The sequence below is a fragment of the Galeopterus variegatus genome, unplaced genomic scaffold, assembly GCF_000696425.1.
Source record: "Galeopterus variegatus unplaced genomic scaffold, G_variegatus-3.0.2 Scaffold3018, whole genome shotgun sequence".
In the NCBI taxonomy this organism is placed as follows: domain Eukaryota; kingdom Metazoa; phylum Chordata; class Mammalia; order Dermoptera; family Cynocephalidae; genus Galeopterus; species Galeopterus variegatus.
Genome location: NW_007729129.1, coordinates 127975 through 149473, shown reverse-complemented (window position 1 = coordinate 149473; position 21499 = coordinate 127975). Strand labels below are relative to the sequence as shown.

Sequence of the window (21499 nt, the reverse complement as noted above, 5' to 3'; positions counted from 1 at the left end):
CAGTTATCTTAAAAAAAAAAATCCATAGTGAAAGAAACAAGGCTTGACTCCAAATACCAAATTGGTTTTACTATATTAAACCCTTTACCCTCTTGGCAATGTCATCAAAGCTCTGCTTTGACTATCCCTTCTAAACAGATGACTACGCAAACTCTAAAACTCCATCTTTTCCTTTCCTTTTTTTTTTTTTTTCCCCCTTTTCTTTTAAATCCTTGATGTCCTCTTTAAAGATTCTAGTTTCCTATTGAGATGTTAAAGTTTGGCTCCTACCTCTATGAACTTGGTAAAATACTTGTTAGGTAACCTTTTTCTGGAAATTTTACTACCTGGAATACCTATAGGTATGGAAGCACAGAAAAGTTAATTAACTTTCTGAGGCTGCAGGACTAGAAATAGGAGAGTCAAGATTCAAACCCAAATAGTCTGGTTCCAGAGGCCGTGCTGCCTCTCTGGTTTATATCTGAGCAGGGAATACGCCCAACATACCATCATAAAACCTAGAATAAATAACTAGGCCCATTAAATATGCTGCAGATTTTCTTTATAGTAAACCATTGTACAAAGATTAGGCAAATATAAAATGTGCTTGTTTGAGCAACAAGGTTGATAAATAGAAGAGACTCAACACAAGTCAAAGACAGGAAAAAGGTACGATTTAAATTCCTATTGACCACAATCAATTCCTCCTTAATGTTTGCTCACTTATTTACAGAGTGATTTTTCATTTTCTCCATGTACAGGTTGCCAAATCTGTGTGACAAATATGTGAGAAGACAAAGGTTGCCCTTATCTTGCCGGTACCCCCAGTGTTCTTGTAGAGTCTGCCTTCCCTTGCCATTTCAAAAAAAAAAAAAAAAATCAGATCTTGGTTTCATGGACCTCAGTGTGATGCATATTCATCTTTGTTTGTCCTGGCAAACTATTCCCAAAGCCCACTACTGCCTTTGGTGATATTACAAACTAAGGCCAGGTGGGGGAGCTCCCCAAAGGATACTACATAGAGAGCTTGACCAGGCCAAGCTAGGAAGAAATTACCATGACAAAATGAAGCCAAAATGTAACTGGAAGGAAAAATTGAGGCTAGAGAATTGTGCATGCGCCAAATGAGAAACACAAAGAGAGAATATAACTGCTAAACTATTGCTGAGTTTGCTGGTCAGATGAAGACTTATCTTGACTGTTTGATTTGACATTCTGGGCATTACATAAAAAAAAAAAAAGAAAGACCAAAACAAATTGCAAAATTGAGAGAAAAACCTGTTGTTTTAAAAGCTGGACATTTTAATTGTTCCAAGTCTAGACTGAGTCAGCGCATGTCGAGTTTAACACAATGAGAGTACGGACTTTTCCTGGCCTCACTGTTGTATCCCCACTGCCCAACAGTGCCTGGCACACAGGAAGTGCTCAAGAAATGTGTGTGAAAGAAGGAGCATATCATGACTTGCAAAGCGGAGCAGTATGCTGAAGTCATTTAGTAGTAGTAGGTGGGAGTTTGAGCTATTACTGGGGAGCAGTCTTGTTCATTATTTTAGAGAGGGTGTATCTTTAAAAGGAAATTAAGCAAAATGCAGGGAAAATTCTCATACACACAAGTCTGCTATACGACTACAGTCATGCGTTGCTTGATGACAGGTATACGTTCTGACAAATGTGTTGTTAGGCTATTCTGTGATTGTGCCAACATCGTACAGTGTACTTAACACAAACACAGGTGGTATAGCCTACTACACACCTAGGCTATGTGGTATAGCCTATGGCTCCTAGGCTACAAACCCTGTACAGCATGTTGCTGTACTGAATACTATGGGCAATTGTAACACAGTGGTATCTATGTATCATGTTTAAACATAGAAAAGGTAAAATAAGAATACTGTACAAAAGATAAAAAATGGGACGCCTATATAGGGCACTTACCATGAATGGAGCTTGCAGAACTGTAAGTTGCTCTGGGCGAGTCAGTGAGTGGTGAGTGGATGTGAAGGCCTAGGACATTAGTGGTCACAACTGTAGACTTTACAAACACGGTGCACTAAGGCTACACTAAATTTATTAACAAATATTTTTTCTTTCTTCAGTTATATATTAACCTTAGCTTACTGTTACTTTTTTATAAACCTTTTGATTTTTTTAAACGTTTTACTCTTTTGTAATAACACTTAGCTTAAGATACAAACATATTTAGAGTTGTACAAAAATATTTTCTTTCTTTATATCTTATTCTATAAACTTTTTTTTACTTAAAAATTTGTTTTTAACTTCTTCCTGAGAGCTAAGACACAAAGGCACACACATTACCCTACACAGGGTCAGGACTGCCAATATCACCATCTTCTACCTTCCTATCTTGTCCCACTGAAAGGTCCTCAGGGGCAGTATCATGCACAGAGCTGTCATCTCCTATGATAATAATGCCTTCTTCTGGAATATCTCCTGAAGGACCACCACAAACATAAAAGTAATGTGTTACATTGTGATGTTACTACAGCTTATGATGTCACCAAGTGACAGGAATTTTTCAGCTCCACTTTATCTTATGGGACCACTGTCTTATAAAGCAGTCCATCCACCATTGACCAAAATGTTATGCAGCACATGACTGTATTATCCTATTTTTAGAGGTGAGAAAACAGGCTGAGAGGGATTAAGAAACCTGCCCACGTTCACACAGCTCGTACTAGAGCACCTCAGACTTCTAAACTGGTTCTTCTAAAGACCTCACACTGGTACTTTCTGCCGACTTACCCCGATTATCCCGGAACATAGGTAATGTCAGCTGCTGGATGCTCATCAGTGCAAATGCCCAGGATTTAAGGTGCCCGTACAGATTCCATTGTCTTCATTCTCCTACTGGCACAGCTTCAATTAATTCACGGGCTGGATTAGGGTCACAGTAATATATAACAAAACACATTTTGCTGTTATCATTCTTATTACCATTGCCACTATCACATCTTCAGGTAGGATTTTGCAGTTCCAGAACCTTCGTTTCTTAAACCAGGAGCCATGGATGCTAGCGTGAGATTAGCTTTATTTCTAAAACTGAAAGTATCTGCTATCTTCCCAGTGTATTCCAAACTGTTGAGTGTCTTTTTCATGGAGTCTGCGAAAATAAATAAAATTTCAAAATATTTGTGATGAAAAAATTTCTTAGGAAATTACTTCTATCCTTCATATCAGGAAGCAAAAAGTACATAATTTGTTTTATATATAACCTTAGTTATACATTCTTTTTGTAGAAATGCACACATTTTTAAACCCAGCAGGTGTCTGATAGATTTATATAACTACAGGTCTACACAATAGGCAGTGAGTATAGTACTGCTAGAAGTTGGACATTTCATTAGAAATGTTAGTAAAATTTACTGTTAGTTAAATTTCAGTGCCTAATGTGCAATTAATTCTAATTTAAATGACTTAAATCACAAAGTAATAGACATGATTACGATATAGCTAATATTTGCTGACCTCTTTCCTTGCAGCAAGTTCAGTACTCTATTGAATGATTGCATTTAAACCTCACAACATGTGTGGAAGATACTTTTTATTAAAGGGTTCTTTACAGATGAGGAAGCTGAGGTCACAGGAGGTTACCGATTCATTCAAGATTACACAACTATGGTAGAAACAGAACTTGAATTTAATTTGTTTTCTACTACACTGGGTAAGATATCTAATATTAGAGGAGGATCAGATATTTAGCATCCTTTTCACATATTATTTTATCTTATTAAGCTAACAAGGAAAAGATGAAGCCAACTCATTTTCTCTCTTCTGCATATAGGTGGAAGAATATGCTCTGCCTCCTTCTCACCTGGGGGCAGTGAAGATGAAGGAGAGGTGAATCAGCCAGGTTCTGCATACCCAGGCAGCTGACATAACCCATTTTCAGGCTTATATTATTGGCTGCATGTAAAAAGATGGTCAGAGGGCGCATTATGAATATTCCCAGCTAATGCGTGAATAGTACTTTACCTTGCTTCCTCCAGGCCAGGGGCACCAGAGGCTAGCAGGGACTAGCCAGAGGTTAAGTGGTGGGCCACGATGGCCTCCACAGACATGTTCTAAGGCTACACTTTGCTCATTGTCTATGGGATTGGAGGGAGGAAGGAATGGAGGTATGAAGAAGAGTACAAAGTTGACCATGTAAATTACTAGGAAAAGGTTGTCCATGCACTAGCATAGCTCTTGTTACATGAAGAGTATTAGATATTTAAGTCTAATGAGAATATGTTTAAAATATGATTTTTTTTCTAAAATTCATAATTGAAGTTAAAAATGGATTTTAAAGGAAAGTGCACAACCTATGTTGTTAAAGAAATTATAATCTTAGGATCCTAAATAGGGTCACTCACAGACCCCAATTTTATTAGCCAGTTGGCCACATTCCAGTGTAAATGATATATTTTACCTCTTAGAAGAAATAATCATTATTAATTTTTTTTTATTTTGGTGTGTCTGGCCAGTAAAGGGATCGAGCTCTGGATCTTGGTACTGTCAGCACCACGCTCTAACCAACTGAGCTAACCAGTCAGCCCCTCATTATTAATTTTTAAAAGTGTGTAAGAATGCTGAACAAATTGCCATGCTGGAAGTACGTGAAGGATCACTGTGATATCATTTCACTTTTAATATGGTCTGACACTTTTGATCTTCAAAATGATGTCATAGTGAACGTTTTCCCTTTAAATAATCCCTTAAATATGTAGGCAGTTAAAATGAGGTGGTTAGAACAAATTCTTTTTTTTCCTTTTTTTTGTCTTTTTTCGTGACCGGTAACGGGATCGCAACCCTCGGTGTCGCGCCTGTACCGCGACTGGCAACGGGATCACAACCCTCAGTGTCGCCCCCGCACCGCACTCAACCAGTGAGTGGACCGGTCTGTACATGGGATCCGAACCCTTGGCAGGAGCGCCGCCCTCTACCGAGTGCGCCACCAGGCCAGCCCAGAACAAATTCTTATTCAGAAAAGATTTGGGTGGGGCCTGTTAGCTTCAGCCCAGTAATGCACAAGCATTTAGCCAAAGGCTATTTATAAGTCACACATGGCACAGATGTATGCTGTAAATCACAAAGTGTGGTAGAGCGAGTGGGAAGACCGTGGGTAAACTCAACAATATGAATGTTTCAAACGTAACATTTCAACAATAACCTGAGAAAAATTACATTGAGAAAAACCAGGATTAGAACACCAGTACTTCCACTTCAAGATGAACAAGCACAATCTTGTGCAGATTACTTACCTTCTTTAAGTCTCTCTTTTCTCTTCTGTTGTACAGAAAGGATAATGATACCGTTTTCTTTATAAAGACTCCAGAAAATGTAATCATAGCAAGACTTTTTCTGTACAAGTGAGAGAAACCTTCAATTCAAATTGATTTAACAACAACAAAAATGAATTTATTACTTCATATTACTATCAAATCCATATTACTGTCAGATCTAGCTGCTTCAGATACAAGTAGATCCAGGTGCTCAAATGAAGGTACCACAATGCTGCCTTTCCAAATCTTGACTGTGCTTTCCTTTGTATTGGCTTAATTCCCAGGTAAACTATTTCTTACTGTTAATGACTGCTCCTAGCATTTTTAGGCTTAGACCACGCTCTCTTAGCCTTTCCTGCAGAGTAAGAGCACCTTTTCCAAAACTCCAGCAGTAGCCCCAGAAATATCTTTCATTGGCCTGTTTTGGTCAAGTATCCTTCTCTGGTGCCAGGAGATCAAGTATGTGGACTGAATTTGAGCAAGGTATGATCCATTAAAGAAATGCTGGGTTTACAAAACAACAAACAAACCAACCCAAAAAACACAACAAACAAAAAACAAAGCCAACAACTCCATCGGAACAGATAAAATATTTAGAACAGTGCTTGGCACATAGTAGATACTTAATAAGTTTATTAAATATTTAATAAAGGTTTTTAAACCCTCAAACATGCAGAGCTACCAGACTTCAGCCAAGTTTTCCCAGACCACACTAGACTAGAGCTTGTTAACCTGAGGAAACCACTAGTTAGGGCAGATCACAGTATGCGATGTCTGATGTGACTCAATTTTAGGATAGAAGCTGTTCTGTGTTTTGAAGAAAGCCATTGATTTTCCCCAAAGAGCCTGGATGCAATCTAAGTTAATGACAACTTTGTGGATAAGTATTTTTTTATGGATTTTTATAATGCTAGCAGAAATTACTCTCCTGTTCCATTATGTTGAAAGTATGGCTAGAGGCCAAATACAAGAATTTACTCCTAAGTAGTAAAAACAAAATGGAATAGCTCTCACCCAAACTTTTCCCAATCAACAATATAGATAATAGTTATTATTATGATTATAATCTCTATGACAATTTTCCTATCAAAAATTAAGAATATCTAATAGGAACCTGAGAAAATGGTACCTATAGTTCTTCTGTGAATATGTTAATTGCTTATGACAGAAGTGTTATGTTATAATGTCTAGGTCTATATCAGGAGTTATGACGATGTGCTTTGTTTCACCTTTATGAAGTTGATTTCCATGAGTGCAGCTTTTGGGTAAGCAAAGATGAAAACAGAATCTACTGAATGGAGATAAAGTTAAATTCAGTTATTAATTCCCTTGAAAAACATTAACTTGAAGTGAAAACATTTCTGTTTTTATTTCAAATTCCCATGTATTCTAAACATCTAAGGCTCTAGTGTATTCTAAGCATTTAAGGGCTTCTCTTGTCTTTATTTTTTCTTGTGAGATTTCACAAAACTAAAATCAAGGGTTATGTTTTCAATGGTACTTTAAGTTCAATAGTAAGCTATTATATTACCAATAACAACTTGTGTAATTTTTTTTTCAGTTTATCAGCCATCGTTGACCTTTAGATTTATGCGTAAATGACATTTCTCGGTTTGCATTCACTAGGTATATGTCAACCTCAACAACCCTGTTCAACAATAGTAAGCTATTATATTACCAATAACAACTTGTGTAATTTTTTTTTCAGTTTATCAGCCATCGTTGACCTTTAGATTTATGAGTAAATGACATTTCTCGGTTTGCATTCACTAGGTATATGTCAACCTCAACAACCCTGTTCAAGGGCTGGCAAGATGCCTGCCATTGTACTGAACATGAGCAACCTTGCTGTTTGAAATGTCTCTGTGGTTTTGCTTTTTGGAATACTAGGAATAAAAAATTCAATAAGAGCCTTCAGATTTCTACCAGAGAATAATGGATCACATTTAAAAAAAAAAAAAAAAGTAAATGGTCATGTTAGTGGGGTCACTATATTTCACTTAGACTAAGATTTATCAACTGTGAAGCACTAGAAACAGTCAATTTTTATTATATCCCACTGACATTTTCATTCTAATAACTTGGATTAACATTGTGACTAAGTCAAAACATGTAATCCTATAATCACTGGTAATAAAATTCTCTTTTTAAAGAAAATTTAAAGGCTAATCTGGTCACATTTGAAAGTCATTATAATATTCAACTTCTGAGTAACATGAAACTATGTCCCTGAATCATACACAAAAAGATGCCAACTTATGTACCCTGGGATACTACAGGAGAAGCATGAGGAAGAGACTTGAAAACAGAAAGGTTGAGAGTCCCAGGGGTTGGCCTTATAGTATCTTCTCTGATAGTATAAAATGGTGAGAAACAGAGACAGTACCTAAAAAGGAGACAATAGTGGGAAGCCCAGGAGCCTCTTTTCTTTGGAAGTTGTTTTAAGGATCATCCCCTTAACACTGATGACCTGATTCCCATTCCATTATCTTATTAAAATACTGGATTGAAGGTCATCAGTGAACTCCTTCTGGCCAGATCTAATATACTTTTCTGCATTGTCTTTTTGTTAGTTCTTAGTCATTTGATTCTACTTTAATCATTCAATGTTTTTAATGTACTAACTCTTGACTACCCTATTCTGCTTCCTCTCTGTTGCTTTAATGGGAATCAGTACCAAAACTTAGCTTTGAATGATCCAAAGGTATTAGCTCCATCATGAAACATCCCCCTTTTCTTTATTCTCATTTGTTGAGCACACACACGTTTCTATCTCATTTACTCATTATAGTATATATATAGCGTACCCCACCAATTTAAGCACCTGATTAAATACAGTCTTATATTGATCTCTGTGTGTGTGTGAATCCGTGTGATTGTCTCGATCTCTGCATGCATGAGTCATATTTGCTCAAGCATACTGTAAGTGCTTAAAAATAAAGTGTTAAAGGCAAGTTGAACATGTATTTTAGAGTCAGAACTATATTCACATAGTGCTGTTGCTCATAATTAACTTGTATAGTTCACTAAAGCTGAGTCTTACTTTTCTCATCTTTAAAATGTAAATAACAATGATATCCCCCTGAGACTGGATAAAATAGTGAATGAGTATATATATATGCGTATAGCAAACAGAGGACCCTCAATAAATGATTTCTTCCTGTGTTAACTTTTCTCATATCACCCATTCTAATAATACAATGTTGAACTCAATTTATACATTTTGGTGTGATTAATCAATTGATTGAAACCAACAAAATTTGGAAAGTTGGGATGTACTGGCTAATCAACCAAATCCTATCATCTCTCAACATAGAAATTATAAAAGCATTTATCTCAATAAATAATTTAAATTACTAGTCAATATTTTATTTTTAAGTAAATGCTAATGCCAGTAAAATAGATTCACAATACTTTTCATGTGTGTTCTAAATATTAATAGTTATTCATGGTGTTATTTAGAAGCATCTATAATATTAAAAATACAGCATCCGATTTATATTTGACGAGTTCACTTACTATGAGATTTTATTCAGCATTAATTTTTATTTAGTAATTAACACATTTAGAGATGGTAAAATTTGGAGAGTATAACAACCCTGAAAATAGAAGTGAGAATCAAGAAATTTATGAAAATAAAACCTGACATCTATACATAAATATTGAACAGTAGTATTTTTCTATTCCTATAGTGAAACTATAAAGATTTAAACTTAATGCACCAATCATAGCAGCCTTAGTTAAATAGGTGTTTCTTGACCTAAAAGAATTCAGGCTCCTGATCAGCCAGTGTGGAGATAATTACTTATAATAGCACTTACTGGGAAAGAGAAAGGAAAGAAACTTTAGACAGGCACCTAGACATGACTAAGGCAGGTTTTATTTCCGATTGTAAAGCATTAAAGTGGAAGTCTGCAGTGACTCAGGGCACTGTGATGGTTCAGCTGTCCACAGGCATACCTCTCCAGTGTGTGGACAGGCATCACCATGCCACAGGGAAGACTCACTGGAGGGAAATTGTCATGGGTTTACTTAACTGGAACAGCATCATTGCTAGTAAAGAGAGGAACACAACTTATCTTTGATTCTCTGAAGTTAATTGTCACTGCTTCCCCAAACACATACGAAATGGCACACTGGGTCCAATTAATGGCTCCTCAGCTGGTATTCTGCCTCTGAAAATGATACCAAGGGCCATTTTCTTAACGATATTGGTAATTTCTCTCTAATATATTGATCTAATTTATTTTTCTGGGAGCCACTCATTCACTGGGGAAAAAAAGCAGCCTGCTTTATTTGACACATTTATTTTACAGCAATTTCTCCCCTGTCTTAGGAATGTGTCATGTAAATCAGTCTAATCAGATTACATACACAGTATAAAAAGTATACACCCAGGTAAATTGCTTATTTACCAATATAATCAATCATTGATACTCTCTTTTATTCAAGAAGAGCCACTTCTATTTTCTTATGTCTTTGTTGTTATTCTTTATTTTGGAACTTCTCCTCAGAATTCGGAAGCAACACAACAAATGGGTCCCAAACCTGGTCATATAAATATATAAATAAGCTTTCTGTATAACATGATATTTTGTATCGTGGCTTATTATTTTTGGCTTCAATGCCAAGATAGTGCCACTCTATATTATTTTTCTTAATAATTTACTCTATTTCTCTTTTAAAATATAGCTTGCCTAAGGATACCCATATATACAGTCACATTTCATTCACAAATAAATCACATTGGGGTTAACAAAGATTTTAGGCCTACAATGTATATTGTTTTGTTTGGTTTTGAATAGTCTTGATGAAACGCTTGTGTTTACTTTTTTTTTTATATCCCATCTCCTTCAGGAAGCCTTTTCTAATGCTTCCCTACCAGGATTAAGTTCCTCCTCTTTTTTTCTCCTGTGATACCCTGCCCTTATCTGTATTGCATTTATCTGATTTCTTGTCCGTTTCCTCTTCTAGACTATGAGATCCTTGTGGCAGGGATCATTACATTAATTTTTGTCACCCCAATATCTAGCAAAATATTTGAAGGTAACAGGTGCTTAAAAAGTGTTTGCTGGATGAATGAATACATAAAATTATTAATCTATGATGTTCCAGCCTAATCACTTGTAAGAAAAATAAGATTCTTTTTTCTAACAACAGCGAAAACAACATAATTGGCTAATTTGATGAGTAGTCATTAAGATCCGAGTCATGGACTATTTGCTGATTTAGCTCATGGTCTACAAATAGCACCACTTTAAAGCCTTAAACTGATGGATTTAACTATTTGGATATTATGAATATATTTACATCAACAGTGGGACCCCATACACAAAGTCTTCAAGTTATTCTTGATAATTAGATAGAAAACAGGAAGTAAACATGTATGTATATTTCAATATTTGGATTATGAAATTCAGAGGAGGGGAGCGGGGGTGTCATTTTATATTGAGAATGGAAAGTCAGGAGTCTTGTGGCATGTGATGCAATTGCTTCCGTGGAATATTTTCAGACCAATAGGAGTTTGCGAAGAACTTTTACGGACAGTATAAATATTTTGAGCCGTAGGCATCATTACCAGCTGATATTTTCTTTCCTCAGGACCAGCTGTTCAGGAGCATCCCGGACTAGAGCCAGGCACATTTGAGACTTGGATCTAACTAAAGACTGCCGCAGATTCCTCTGCAGCAATGTCGGTGTTAGAAGAAAGCCGACCGTTTGCTCAACAGTTATCCAATGTTTACTTCACAATACTTTCACTTTTCTGTTTCAAGCTTTTTGTGAAAATCAGCCTTGCCATCCTTAGTCATTTCTACATCGTGAAAGGCAACCGCAAGGAAGCGGCAAGAATTGCAGCTGAATTTTATGGAGTAACCCAAGGACAAGGTATGTTTATGGTAACTCTCTCTTGTTTCAAGTTGAGTTTAACTATTGTTTGATCCACAATACAAGAAAACATAGCATATTTTCTTTATGCACTGCTTCAAAGTGAATATTTTGTAAACTTTCCTTAAGGAAAATACTTGTAACTCACTTCTTGGATTTATGAAAAAGAAAATTCCTTTTCTATGTAAATGTTTGGGTTAAAATCAAGATATCATTGCAAAATAGATTAATGGAAACATACTATTAAATATATATTTTTTCTAGTAATAAATATTTTAAAACTTTAAACATCTCACTTGCCAAGTCATAGTTTTAGAGATTAGTTTAAGAAGTAACTGATTGCACTTCAATTGTCCTTTAACATGTACCTGGATTATATAATTCTAAATCAAATCTTTAGTTATATGTAAAATAATTGTTATAGAGATAGGATTTCATGATTTTGTTTTTCACAACTTTAGTTTAATAAGATTAACCGTTTGATTCTAAAATAAAGCACAAAAAACGAAGATTAGTAACATTTATTTTCCTGATGAGATTGTTGTTGCTTTGCTCAGTTTGTGAAAAATTGATTATAAAAGGATAGGAACATGAATTAACAAATTTTATATGTGTAGCTAAGTGCATCCATGTTCCTTAGAAGGAATTGAAGTATGAAACTAAATGAGAAATAATAATTTTAACTATAGATTTGAAGGTTGTAAAACCATTTACATTCTGTTTGACCAATATTTTGTACAATAAAAATAATTCATATGGTGGGCTTCAAAGTGACATTTGAATTTCTTTTAGTCTTTAGATTCATTTCTGACTTGAAAATCAGCAGGCATGCATGAATATTTTACAGCTCAAATACCTCTAAAGAAGCTTAAATATTCAGAATCAAAATTTACTATCACACAATTAGAGAATATAGATTTTTACAAAAAGATCACTTAGAGTACAAAGCTTGTCTTCTTAATATCTATTTTCCTTAAAATCTATTTTTCAATTTGTGACATAATTTATTTTAAAATCTAAGTTACTCTGTCAGCACACGGAAAGTTGAATGAAGGTGGAAAATTTTGTGTGTGCGTGAGGTGTGTAAAAATGAATATATTTTTCCTGAGGAAGATTGCCCTTATGCAAAGAAAAGAATTTATGTACTCACTCAAAATGAGAAAAATCTAAAGGCCAATATGAAATTCTCACAGGAAAGATAAGGCCTAGAAGAAATAGACAGTATTTAATTCTTTACGTACCGGCTCTGCTTCAGAACAGGCATAATTGTATTTAAATGTGACAAACACAGTATGTGATCCAACTGAAAAAAAAATTCAGTTGGTAAATAGAATATTTGTGTACAAAACAGCAAACATAGAAAACTAGATTTTAGAACAAAAGCCATATTTCTGGTTATAAACAGATTATATGATCATATGGTATTAAACTTTACTCTCAGAGGCAGCCTATAGCTAGTAACTTCATAGTCAAATTGTGTCTATGTATTATAAGAATTGCCTTAAGTAAAAACCTGAAATACTGGCTAAAAAGAAGAAACATTTTTGGGGGGTTGACAAGGGGTTTAGAGGAGACTATGGAAGCTCCTTTTTGTATATATTTACAGATAAAAAGAAACAACTGTCCCCTCTCTAGGCAGATATTAATGTGTTTTTGCTAAGAAGTCATGGAGTAAATGAAATGGCTTCCATGTTTCCCATCTGCTCTTACGATTCTATCTTAAGATATTTTAAAACTCCAGGATTTTGTCCCAAGAAGGAAAGAAAGAAGGAAATCAATAGTCACTAATAAAAAACACTTTTCATACAAATATAAAATGGAACAAAGTTTTTCAAAATTTTGTGTTGTATTATTTTTAATGTTACATCTATTTAACAAAATTCTGCCTTTCAATATCAGACATTAATCTATATAGTAAATAATAGAATATATTATTATAATTTTCTCCAATATAAACATAATTAGTCTCCAATTTTATTTTAACATTAGGAGACCAAATCAGGGATTTTACAAAAACTCTTTCTTAATTTGCTACAACTAAGAGTTAATTCTTTCTTGTCCAGGAAATTATTACTTTCTTCATTTTAACATGCCTTTTTCTTTTATTTACTATAATTACACTATTTTTATTTTGTTTGTATCTTTATAGTTAACTAATCAGGCTTAATTATCTTTGTTTAATCCAGCAATTTCCACCTTCCTAGGAAAGATTATCACCTTTATGCCACTTTGAATTAGGTTTCTCATTCTCACTTTCAAGGCTTAACCAAATTGCTCCCCAACATTTCTGATGTGGAGTTGCCAAATTCCATGAAATAAGAGATGATGTGTGCATTTTCATGTCTTTCATAATCACAGAAGACCCTTTTGATAACATTCTGGGTATCTTCCCCATAAACAGTATACTTTGGTATGAAATAAAAGGAATTATTAGTTTTTCTAGATACTATTGCAAATCAGCTCATTGTATTAGACGAATGTAAGGTGTTTTTTTAAAACCATGTTCCAATCAGGTTTGGGACTAAGGTATGATTACACACAAGAATGCTGAAAAGCTAATTGGTAGCCAAAATGTCTTATTTCTTTCTTGAATGCTTTGCTATTCCAATAAACTTTACAAATCATTTTGACTCTGAAGCCTTTTATTAACACCACCATCATATTGATGGACATATTCTTTATTTTGTTTTCCTATATAACTACCTTCTGCTTCATTCTTCCTGTTAAATGACCTGATTTCCATCTCTATATATTAGAGGTCTAGTCTATTTTTAGAGCTAGCACTATACTTTGAAACTGACTGTGAGACTAACAGGAATTGAAACGTGTTTTTAACTATAATATTAAATAGTGGCGAGAGTGAATGAGGACGTGGAGGAATACATTAATTTGGTGAAATTACTTCTGAGGCCTAGAAGAAGCCATGAGCTACTAATATCCTAAGGACCTTCAAGAGACAGCTCTTCTCCTCTAAGGGCAATACTTTCCAAGTTGTATCTTACACTCTGAAGTTCAGCAGTTTTGCCTGTAAGTAGAGAGGACCAGGTCTAAGAACCTATTTTTTGAGCACCCCTGATATTAAGACACTGAAGATACAGGGCACAAAAAAGGCAAAATGTGTTCCTCCTACCCATAAGTAGTTTATATTCTAATTGAGGAGACAGGACATCTACGTATAATAATCACTTTACAGGTATACTAAATGCCAGATGAGTCAAAAGAATAAAAGGGTCAATTTCAGATTTGGACTTACAGAGATAACTTCACAGAGAAGGCAGATCTTGAGTGCTCCTACCCGTAAGTAGTTTATATTCTAATTGAGGAGACAGGATATCTACGTATAATAATCACTTTACAGGTATACTAAATGCCAGATGAGTCAAAAGAATGAAAGGGTCAATTTCAGATTTGGACTTACAGAGATAACTTCACAGAGAAGGCAGATCTTGAGTTGACCCCAGGAATGAACAGAGGCGTGGATTTAGGGGTGCACATGAAATATTGGGTATAGTAGATTTGACTGAAGTGGAGAGTTCATGCAGTAGAGAAATAGTAATAAATTGGTCCAAGATGTGAAAGGATTTAAATGACAGGCTAAGAAATTCTGACTTAATTTTGAAGGCAGGAGTCACCGAGAGTTTTTGGTGCAAGAAAGGACATGTATGGAACTGGAATTTAAGGTAGATTTCTATAGTAATCTTTGGAGGTTTGAAGGGAATGGGACAGGATTGAAGTAGTTAGACCAGTTAGGACCTTGCTATAAAAGGTGAGGACATAGACTGGTTTGGTGGTAGTGATGTGGAAAAAAAAGAAAGAAACAACAACAAAATTTTTTTAAAAGAAAAGAAAGAATCTGATGATGCCTTTAACAGGAGTTACCAAGAGTTTTTGGTGTAAGAAAGGACATGTATGTAACTGGAATTTAAGGTAGATTTCTATAGTAATCTTTGGAGTTGGACAAAGGGACAGAATTGAAGTAGTTAGACCAGTTAGGACCTTGCTATAAAAGGGGAGGACATAGACTGGTTTGGTGGTAGTGATGTGGAAAGAAAAGAAAGAAACAACAACAAAATTTTTTTAAAAGAAAAGAAAGAATCTGATGATGCCTTTAAATAGCATTGGCAGACAGAGGAGATGTTACCTGAGGGTGACTGAGTGTGTCCCACAATTAGATATTAACGTGTCGGTCAGCAGCAGGATTGATTAGCCACACAGGTCAAGTTTGCAGCTCCCAGCCAAGGCCACCCCTGGGAGGGGAACCCTTAGCTGCTTGGTGAGTCTGGTGGGTCACCTACCTATCTCTACTGTGAAATAGCAAGGTAAATGAGGAAGTAGTAGTGCCAGAATCTCATTTCTAGTCTTGTATTTGATTTATTTAATGTATTCCTTTTGTTCCACTTTTTTTTTTTTTTTAACCACCAAGCAGCCTTCTGATTATGATTTGGCTCCTCATCTAGATCAGCCCACAAAAAGAAAATGTGCTAGCTTGCCCTCAGGAGGGTTTTAGTTCATGTGACGTTTATAGTTCTTGTTGTAAATAAATATATTGCATCTTGATATCAATCTTTAGTATTTTGTGCTCTTTGTGTTGTAAGTACGCTTCTGAGATGTGAGTTTGCTTCAGCCCTGCTGATAGATCATGTTTCTGAGCCTTCAAGGCCATGAACCAAATTTTGGATTATGGAAAATTCAGCACAGTAATATGTTTCTGTGAGCTGCTTGAGAAACAATGTGGTGACACTCAACCTCTTCAGGCTCTCCTTTTATGGTTGAGACTTTATATAGAACACAAAATGTATGTAGAATCATCTGATAGAATATTTGTGCTTGTGATTTTATAAGTTTGGATTTAGGACTGCCATTAAGCATGCAATTATTTTTTGTCAGATCTATGGTTCACACTTGGAAATAGGATACTGTGTAAATGTGCCACCTCAAGTCAAATGGCAAAGAACTTGTCATTTTGGAAAATAATATAACCAGAATAAGAAAAGCAGGAAGAATTTGATATAACATCTTTTCTGTTTTTTTTATTTAGTGTCCCTCCTAGGTTTAAAACCAACTTTAGGAATTTAACTTTACAGTAGATGCCAATGGTGGCAGCAGTAATATTCATTGTACCTGTTTCTGAGATGCAACTTGTTTCATGTGATTTTTGGTAATGCTTTGTCAATTGTGCACGAGGTCAGTTATGTTAGAAACATTTTGCAGAATCTCAGCAGCGATAAGTTTCGGGAGGCAAATCTGTAGATGATGCCTTTAATGGTGTTCACTATATAAAGGTATAAAAACACCCTGAGGATGTGAGAGTTTTTGAACACATTTTCTATACTTAGGTGGAACGACTGTATATAAGAATAAACTGGAATCAGTAGAACTGCTCTTATATCACAAAAGACATGATCTTATACTCAAAAGTGCTACTAAAATTTTTTTTTAAAAGAAGTTTTAATTTTGTCCAAGCTCTACTATTTTTCAGAAATGCCAGAACACTTTTTTTGAAAGAGAACATTATAATCTTGTGAATTAAAAATGGAATCTGGGAACTAAGTTCCAAGTTTAGAAAATACTTCACCAAATTTTAACATATTGATGGCTTTCCTCTGGCTTTGGAAGAATGCTGGAATTTCTGGAGTTAAAGAACTTGACATTGCTGGTGATAGCTTAGGAGGGATCTGTTTTCCTATGAATATTCTATTCATACGTTTTTGTTCCTTTCTTCCTTCCTTTAGTCATTCTATTACTTGCTCATTTATTGCTTATAACATACTTATGCAATGTTTATTTGTGTATCTCCTAGGTCAAAGGCACTGTGATAGGGCTTAATAAAATATACAAGCAAACCACAGTCCCTTTCCTAAAGGTGTGTATAGTCTAGCGGGAGAGAGACAGATAACCAAGTAATTAAGTAACACAGTAAATGCTATTTTACAGGATTAAAGAAGGTGCTATGGGACTACAGGGGCAAGAGTATGAACCTAAGAATAGCTCTGCCTGGGATATGTCAGTTAAATAAAAGCTGTACTAACAATATACATGTTTTCTCCCACAATTGTGCATATATCCTTACTCATGATGCTCAAAAAATCTCAGTTACCCACTTTTACTCCTACTTTTTCACTTCTCAACCTGTTATTTACACATACTTCTTACCAAAAGCTTTATCTTAAGGCTCAGAGTTATGTCTTTAAAAAAAAAAATGGTATATTTTTATGAGGGGAACAAATATGCTCATTGCTTATTACTAAGCTTTTTGGAAAATGACATATTTTGGTAAAAAAATTTCAAAATGGCTTTTGTGTATTTTGATAGGTGACGTTGACACAGTCAACTCTTTTAAGATTTTTATATAATAAGGACAGTGAAAGAATGAAAACTATATCTTATTTTTCTGCTTCCCTATCTCTTTTAGAAGATAACTATCTCTCTTAGAAGGTGGCAAATTATTAAAATAAGCTATTTTTCTTATTCATTGACGTAACTGATATAGTTTTGGATTTAATTCAGTCCAGTAAATACTTGGATACTAACTCTATTTCTGGCACAATGTTGTGTGCTATACACATGTACATTATAAATGTATATTAGTTATATATATATATAACTAATTCATAATATGTAAAATATATAATATGTATTATGTATATAATTTCTATGCATATAATATATATTTTTACCATGTATAATACATGCTTTTTGAGTAAAAGAAGAAAGACTTAGATAAGGGAAGCCAAACCGTGCACGTGTAAAACAACCAAACAGCAAACAAGTAGAAAATTATGAGGTGCTACACCGAAAAGTTAAGTTTTGCAATTGATAGTCTCTTAGAAGTCAGGAGGAGGAAAGACTGAGGACTCCTGAGAGTATAAGGCATTTCACAGGGAAGGGTGAACTTGAGGCAGAAATTTAAAGGCAGAACATATCTGGTTATGTAGAAGTGGAGATGAAACAAAGCTGAAGATAAAGAAAAAAAGAGGATAAATTTAGAATGTGGAATTAAACAAGCTTGGTTCATCTGGAACAAAGGTCGAAGTGTTAATATTACAAATAAAAAGACATAGTTGAGAGGCTGGTAGCAATGGGAAAAATAAAGACACATCTTTTCAAATTAAACATCCAAAGGTAAACAGTTCTATTAAGAACTTTCTAATGCCTTTACTGGACTCAGCTTATGAAAGAAGAGTCATTAGCTAATGATGGAAATAATTACCACCATAAGTATTTTACAAACTCCTTGGTGTAATGATTTTATATATTATAATATGTATTTCGTGAACTGCATCTCAGAGAATACGGAATGCTGCCTGACATGAACTCGGTGCATATCCTCACAGTGCTCCATGACAATTTTGTGGATCCCTGCAACAAGTTTAACACATTTAGCTTAAGCCTATTTTCTAAACTGGAGAGGAGAAAAGAAAGATTATTTCCAGTGAAGAAAATCCATGTCATTGAAAGCAGGTGGAGTATTTGAAATGCCTCTTTCTCCAAAGCCACTCTCAGATTGAAAGAAAAATAAAAGAAGGAAGGAAGGATGGAAGGAAGAAAGGAGAAATAAAGGGAAAAGAAAAAGAGTTTGCTTATGGCCTTGGTAGAACTTCTGGCATTTTTTTCCTTCCCCAGCTGCATAGGAAACAAATCATTCATTCTTACCAACCTTCCCTCAGCAAGGCTACAGAGCAGACCACTGGCTTTTTAGACTGGAAATGACCAAACAATATCAGGTCAGGACGGGGAGACTTAAGAAGTCTCATAAGTTGTTAAATTGTTACTACCCAAAGATACTGCCAGCTGGTCTGTGATTAAACAAGTTCACTCTGTGAAATTTAGGTTAAAGGTGAACATATATGTATATTAGAATGATTTCTTTTCTCTCCTCAGTTCTATAATTCCCATTGGTTACCTAGAGAAAGGTTTAAAAAATATGTCCTCTAAGTAGATTTAAGAGCTTTCTAGAAGAGCCCTGGGGGCTGAGAAGCTAGGGCGGTGTGAGGGGACAGGTTCCTAAGGGCCTCCTCCCCTCTTTAAATGAAGTAACTCAACTTTCATCATCTTCATAAGCTGAGCTTTAAGAGAAATATTTTTTCAAAGGAAGGGATAAAATAATGTACAAAACTAAACCGTCCTCGTCTATTTAAAATATTAAATTACATGCATCTTTACAGAACCTAACCATCCAATAATAGGAGTCATAAGTGAATATCCTTTCAACATTCTTTCCTAGGGATTAGAGGAATAGCAAACATTTGGGGCCTGTCAGGAATGTGCATAATTATGTGAAATGGCACGAAGGCATCCTCTCTCCATCAGGGCAGCTAAAATTTCCATGTCACCATTAACCTACTGAGTAAAATAGAATCCTTTGGAAATACATAGACTCTTTCCAGAAGGCTTATAGTCTTAAACTATGGGCAGAGTACAAACAAACTGAAATTGAACACCTAAACACCATTCATGTTCTTAAATAGAAGCACTGCTCACCTCAACTGTCAAGTGTGCAGCTTGATTTAAATGGAAACTGACAAGGATAAAATTAAAGTTAAGGCCCATCCATTGAAAATCTGTTGTTGACTATCATAACACTACAAGGTCCCCTGTTAGTAGATTGAATAAGTTTAGTCTGCCAAAGTGTGAAAGGAAGTCATCGTTCTTCTAAAGAGGCTTCAACACACTACAGTAGTGGTTAAATAACAACTGCAGAAGCAATTGTGATTTTGTGAATGACTAACTCCTCAGTAATAATCAAACACATTTTTGATTAACAATGAAGTAGATTCATGATCACTTTTGTTTGCCAAACTCTACCTCATTCACTAGAGAAATGATAATTTCTATCATCCATCAAATGAAAAGAGTAAGTAATTTTTAGAATGAAGTGATGCACCAAATAAATTCTTGAATTTGGAAGCTTTGTGTCTTATTTCCCTTTTGAACTGTGATCCAGAATGGTAAATTTGGAGAAAGAAAGAATGCTAGTTCCTTTAGAGTTCAAATACACAGAATCGCAGATCTATTGAGTCTGCGAAAGAATGAATACTTTTTTATAGTGACTCTCCAAGATCTAAAAGAAAAGTAGCTAAATGAAAATATAAGCATCTCTATCCCACAAACTGTAGTTATAATGAAATTGCTCAGCTATTAAAATCTATTATAGGAGCTAAGTTTTATGGCTACTTACCGTTACTCAAAGAAACCAACAAAACAAGACCAGTTTGGGTTGGAGAGAAAATCTCCAGAATAGTGAATGCTAAGTCCTAAAAGAATATTTGCATATCTAATTGATATGACCTTCTAAGAACATGAAAGAAAGGGAAATCTGTTTAAGTAAGCTCAAGATTTAGGGTATACTGGGTCTGATGATAATTTTTTTAAAAATATTTTTAATTTATTAAAGTTAATTGGATTCAATGATTGAATTTTTTTTTCCTTTTTGTCTTTTTTACTGACCGGTAATGGGATCGCAACCCTCGGTGTTGCGCCCGCACCGCGCTCAGCCAGAGAGCGGGAACCGGTCTCCACATGGGATCCGAACCCTCGGCGGGAGCGCTGCCGCACTTCCAAGCGGCGCACTCTCCAGTGTGCCACCAGGCCAGCCCCAATGATTGAATTTTTTATAATCATTTGAAGCTTATTTTTCCCCCCTTGGTGTCTAGAGTTTTATTGAGGCTTGGTCACATAGACATGATTGATCACTGCATGGCTGACTTTAGTCTCCAGCCCCGCCCCCTCAAGCCCCCACACCTCAGAGCCTCAGAGGTTGAGCTTATATCACAAGGACCAAGCCTCTCTCCCCCATGTCACATTGTCAGCTTAGACTATCTGGCATGGCCTAAGTCACCTAGGTAAGCAAAGACACTCTGATCAGACAGGATACAAATAACCACAAGCCCAGTTCTATAGCATTATAATAAATATTTTTATTATTTTGTTACTTTTGCAAGACAAAGTATTTAGGAGGAAAATGTTATTTTTAGAAGGAAAAAATTTCTGTTATTTAGAAGGGATAAAAAGCAGTTTGTAAATAACCTAAGGCTCATAAGACAAATATGTGATTCTCGCCAAATACTTGAATAAAGACTGAATTGTAACAGAACTACAAGGAAAGTAGATCCATCAAAACTGCGGTTATTCTGGAGAGGGAAATTACAATTTACTAGACAAAAAGTCACTTGGTACTTGAAATAACTATCAATGGCATACAGGAAAAACAATGCCTTGGCTATTGAAGAAAGTCAGCAAATATTCGTAGAATGAAAAAAGACCTTAAATAGGAGAAAATGGAGGTTAAAATCACATTGCCAATATCATAGATATTTACACAGACATAAATTGTTCTATCATGGTTCTAGCAC

The 21499-nt window shown here is 35.2% G+C and overlaps 1 protein-coding gene across 1 annotated transcript in view; it reads left to right on the top strand.

Moving 5' to 3' along the window:
• Positions 1 to 10837: 10837 nt before the first annotated feature.
• Positions 10838 to 21499, top strand: part of ASB5 (ankyrin repeat and SOCS box containing 5) — a 52105-nt gene continuing 41443 nt past the window's right edge. The window contains exon 1 of the mRNA XM_008583734.1: positions 10838 to 11147. Within this exon, the coding sequence (XP_008581956.1) occupies positions 10952 to 11147 (196 nt within the window). The 5' untranslated portion in view covers positions 10838 to 10951. The remainder of the gene's footprint in view (positions 11148 to 21499) is intronic.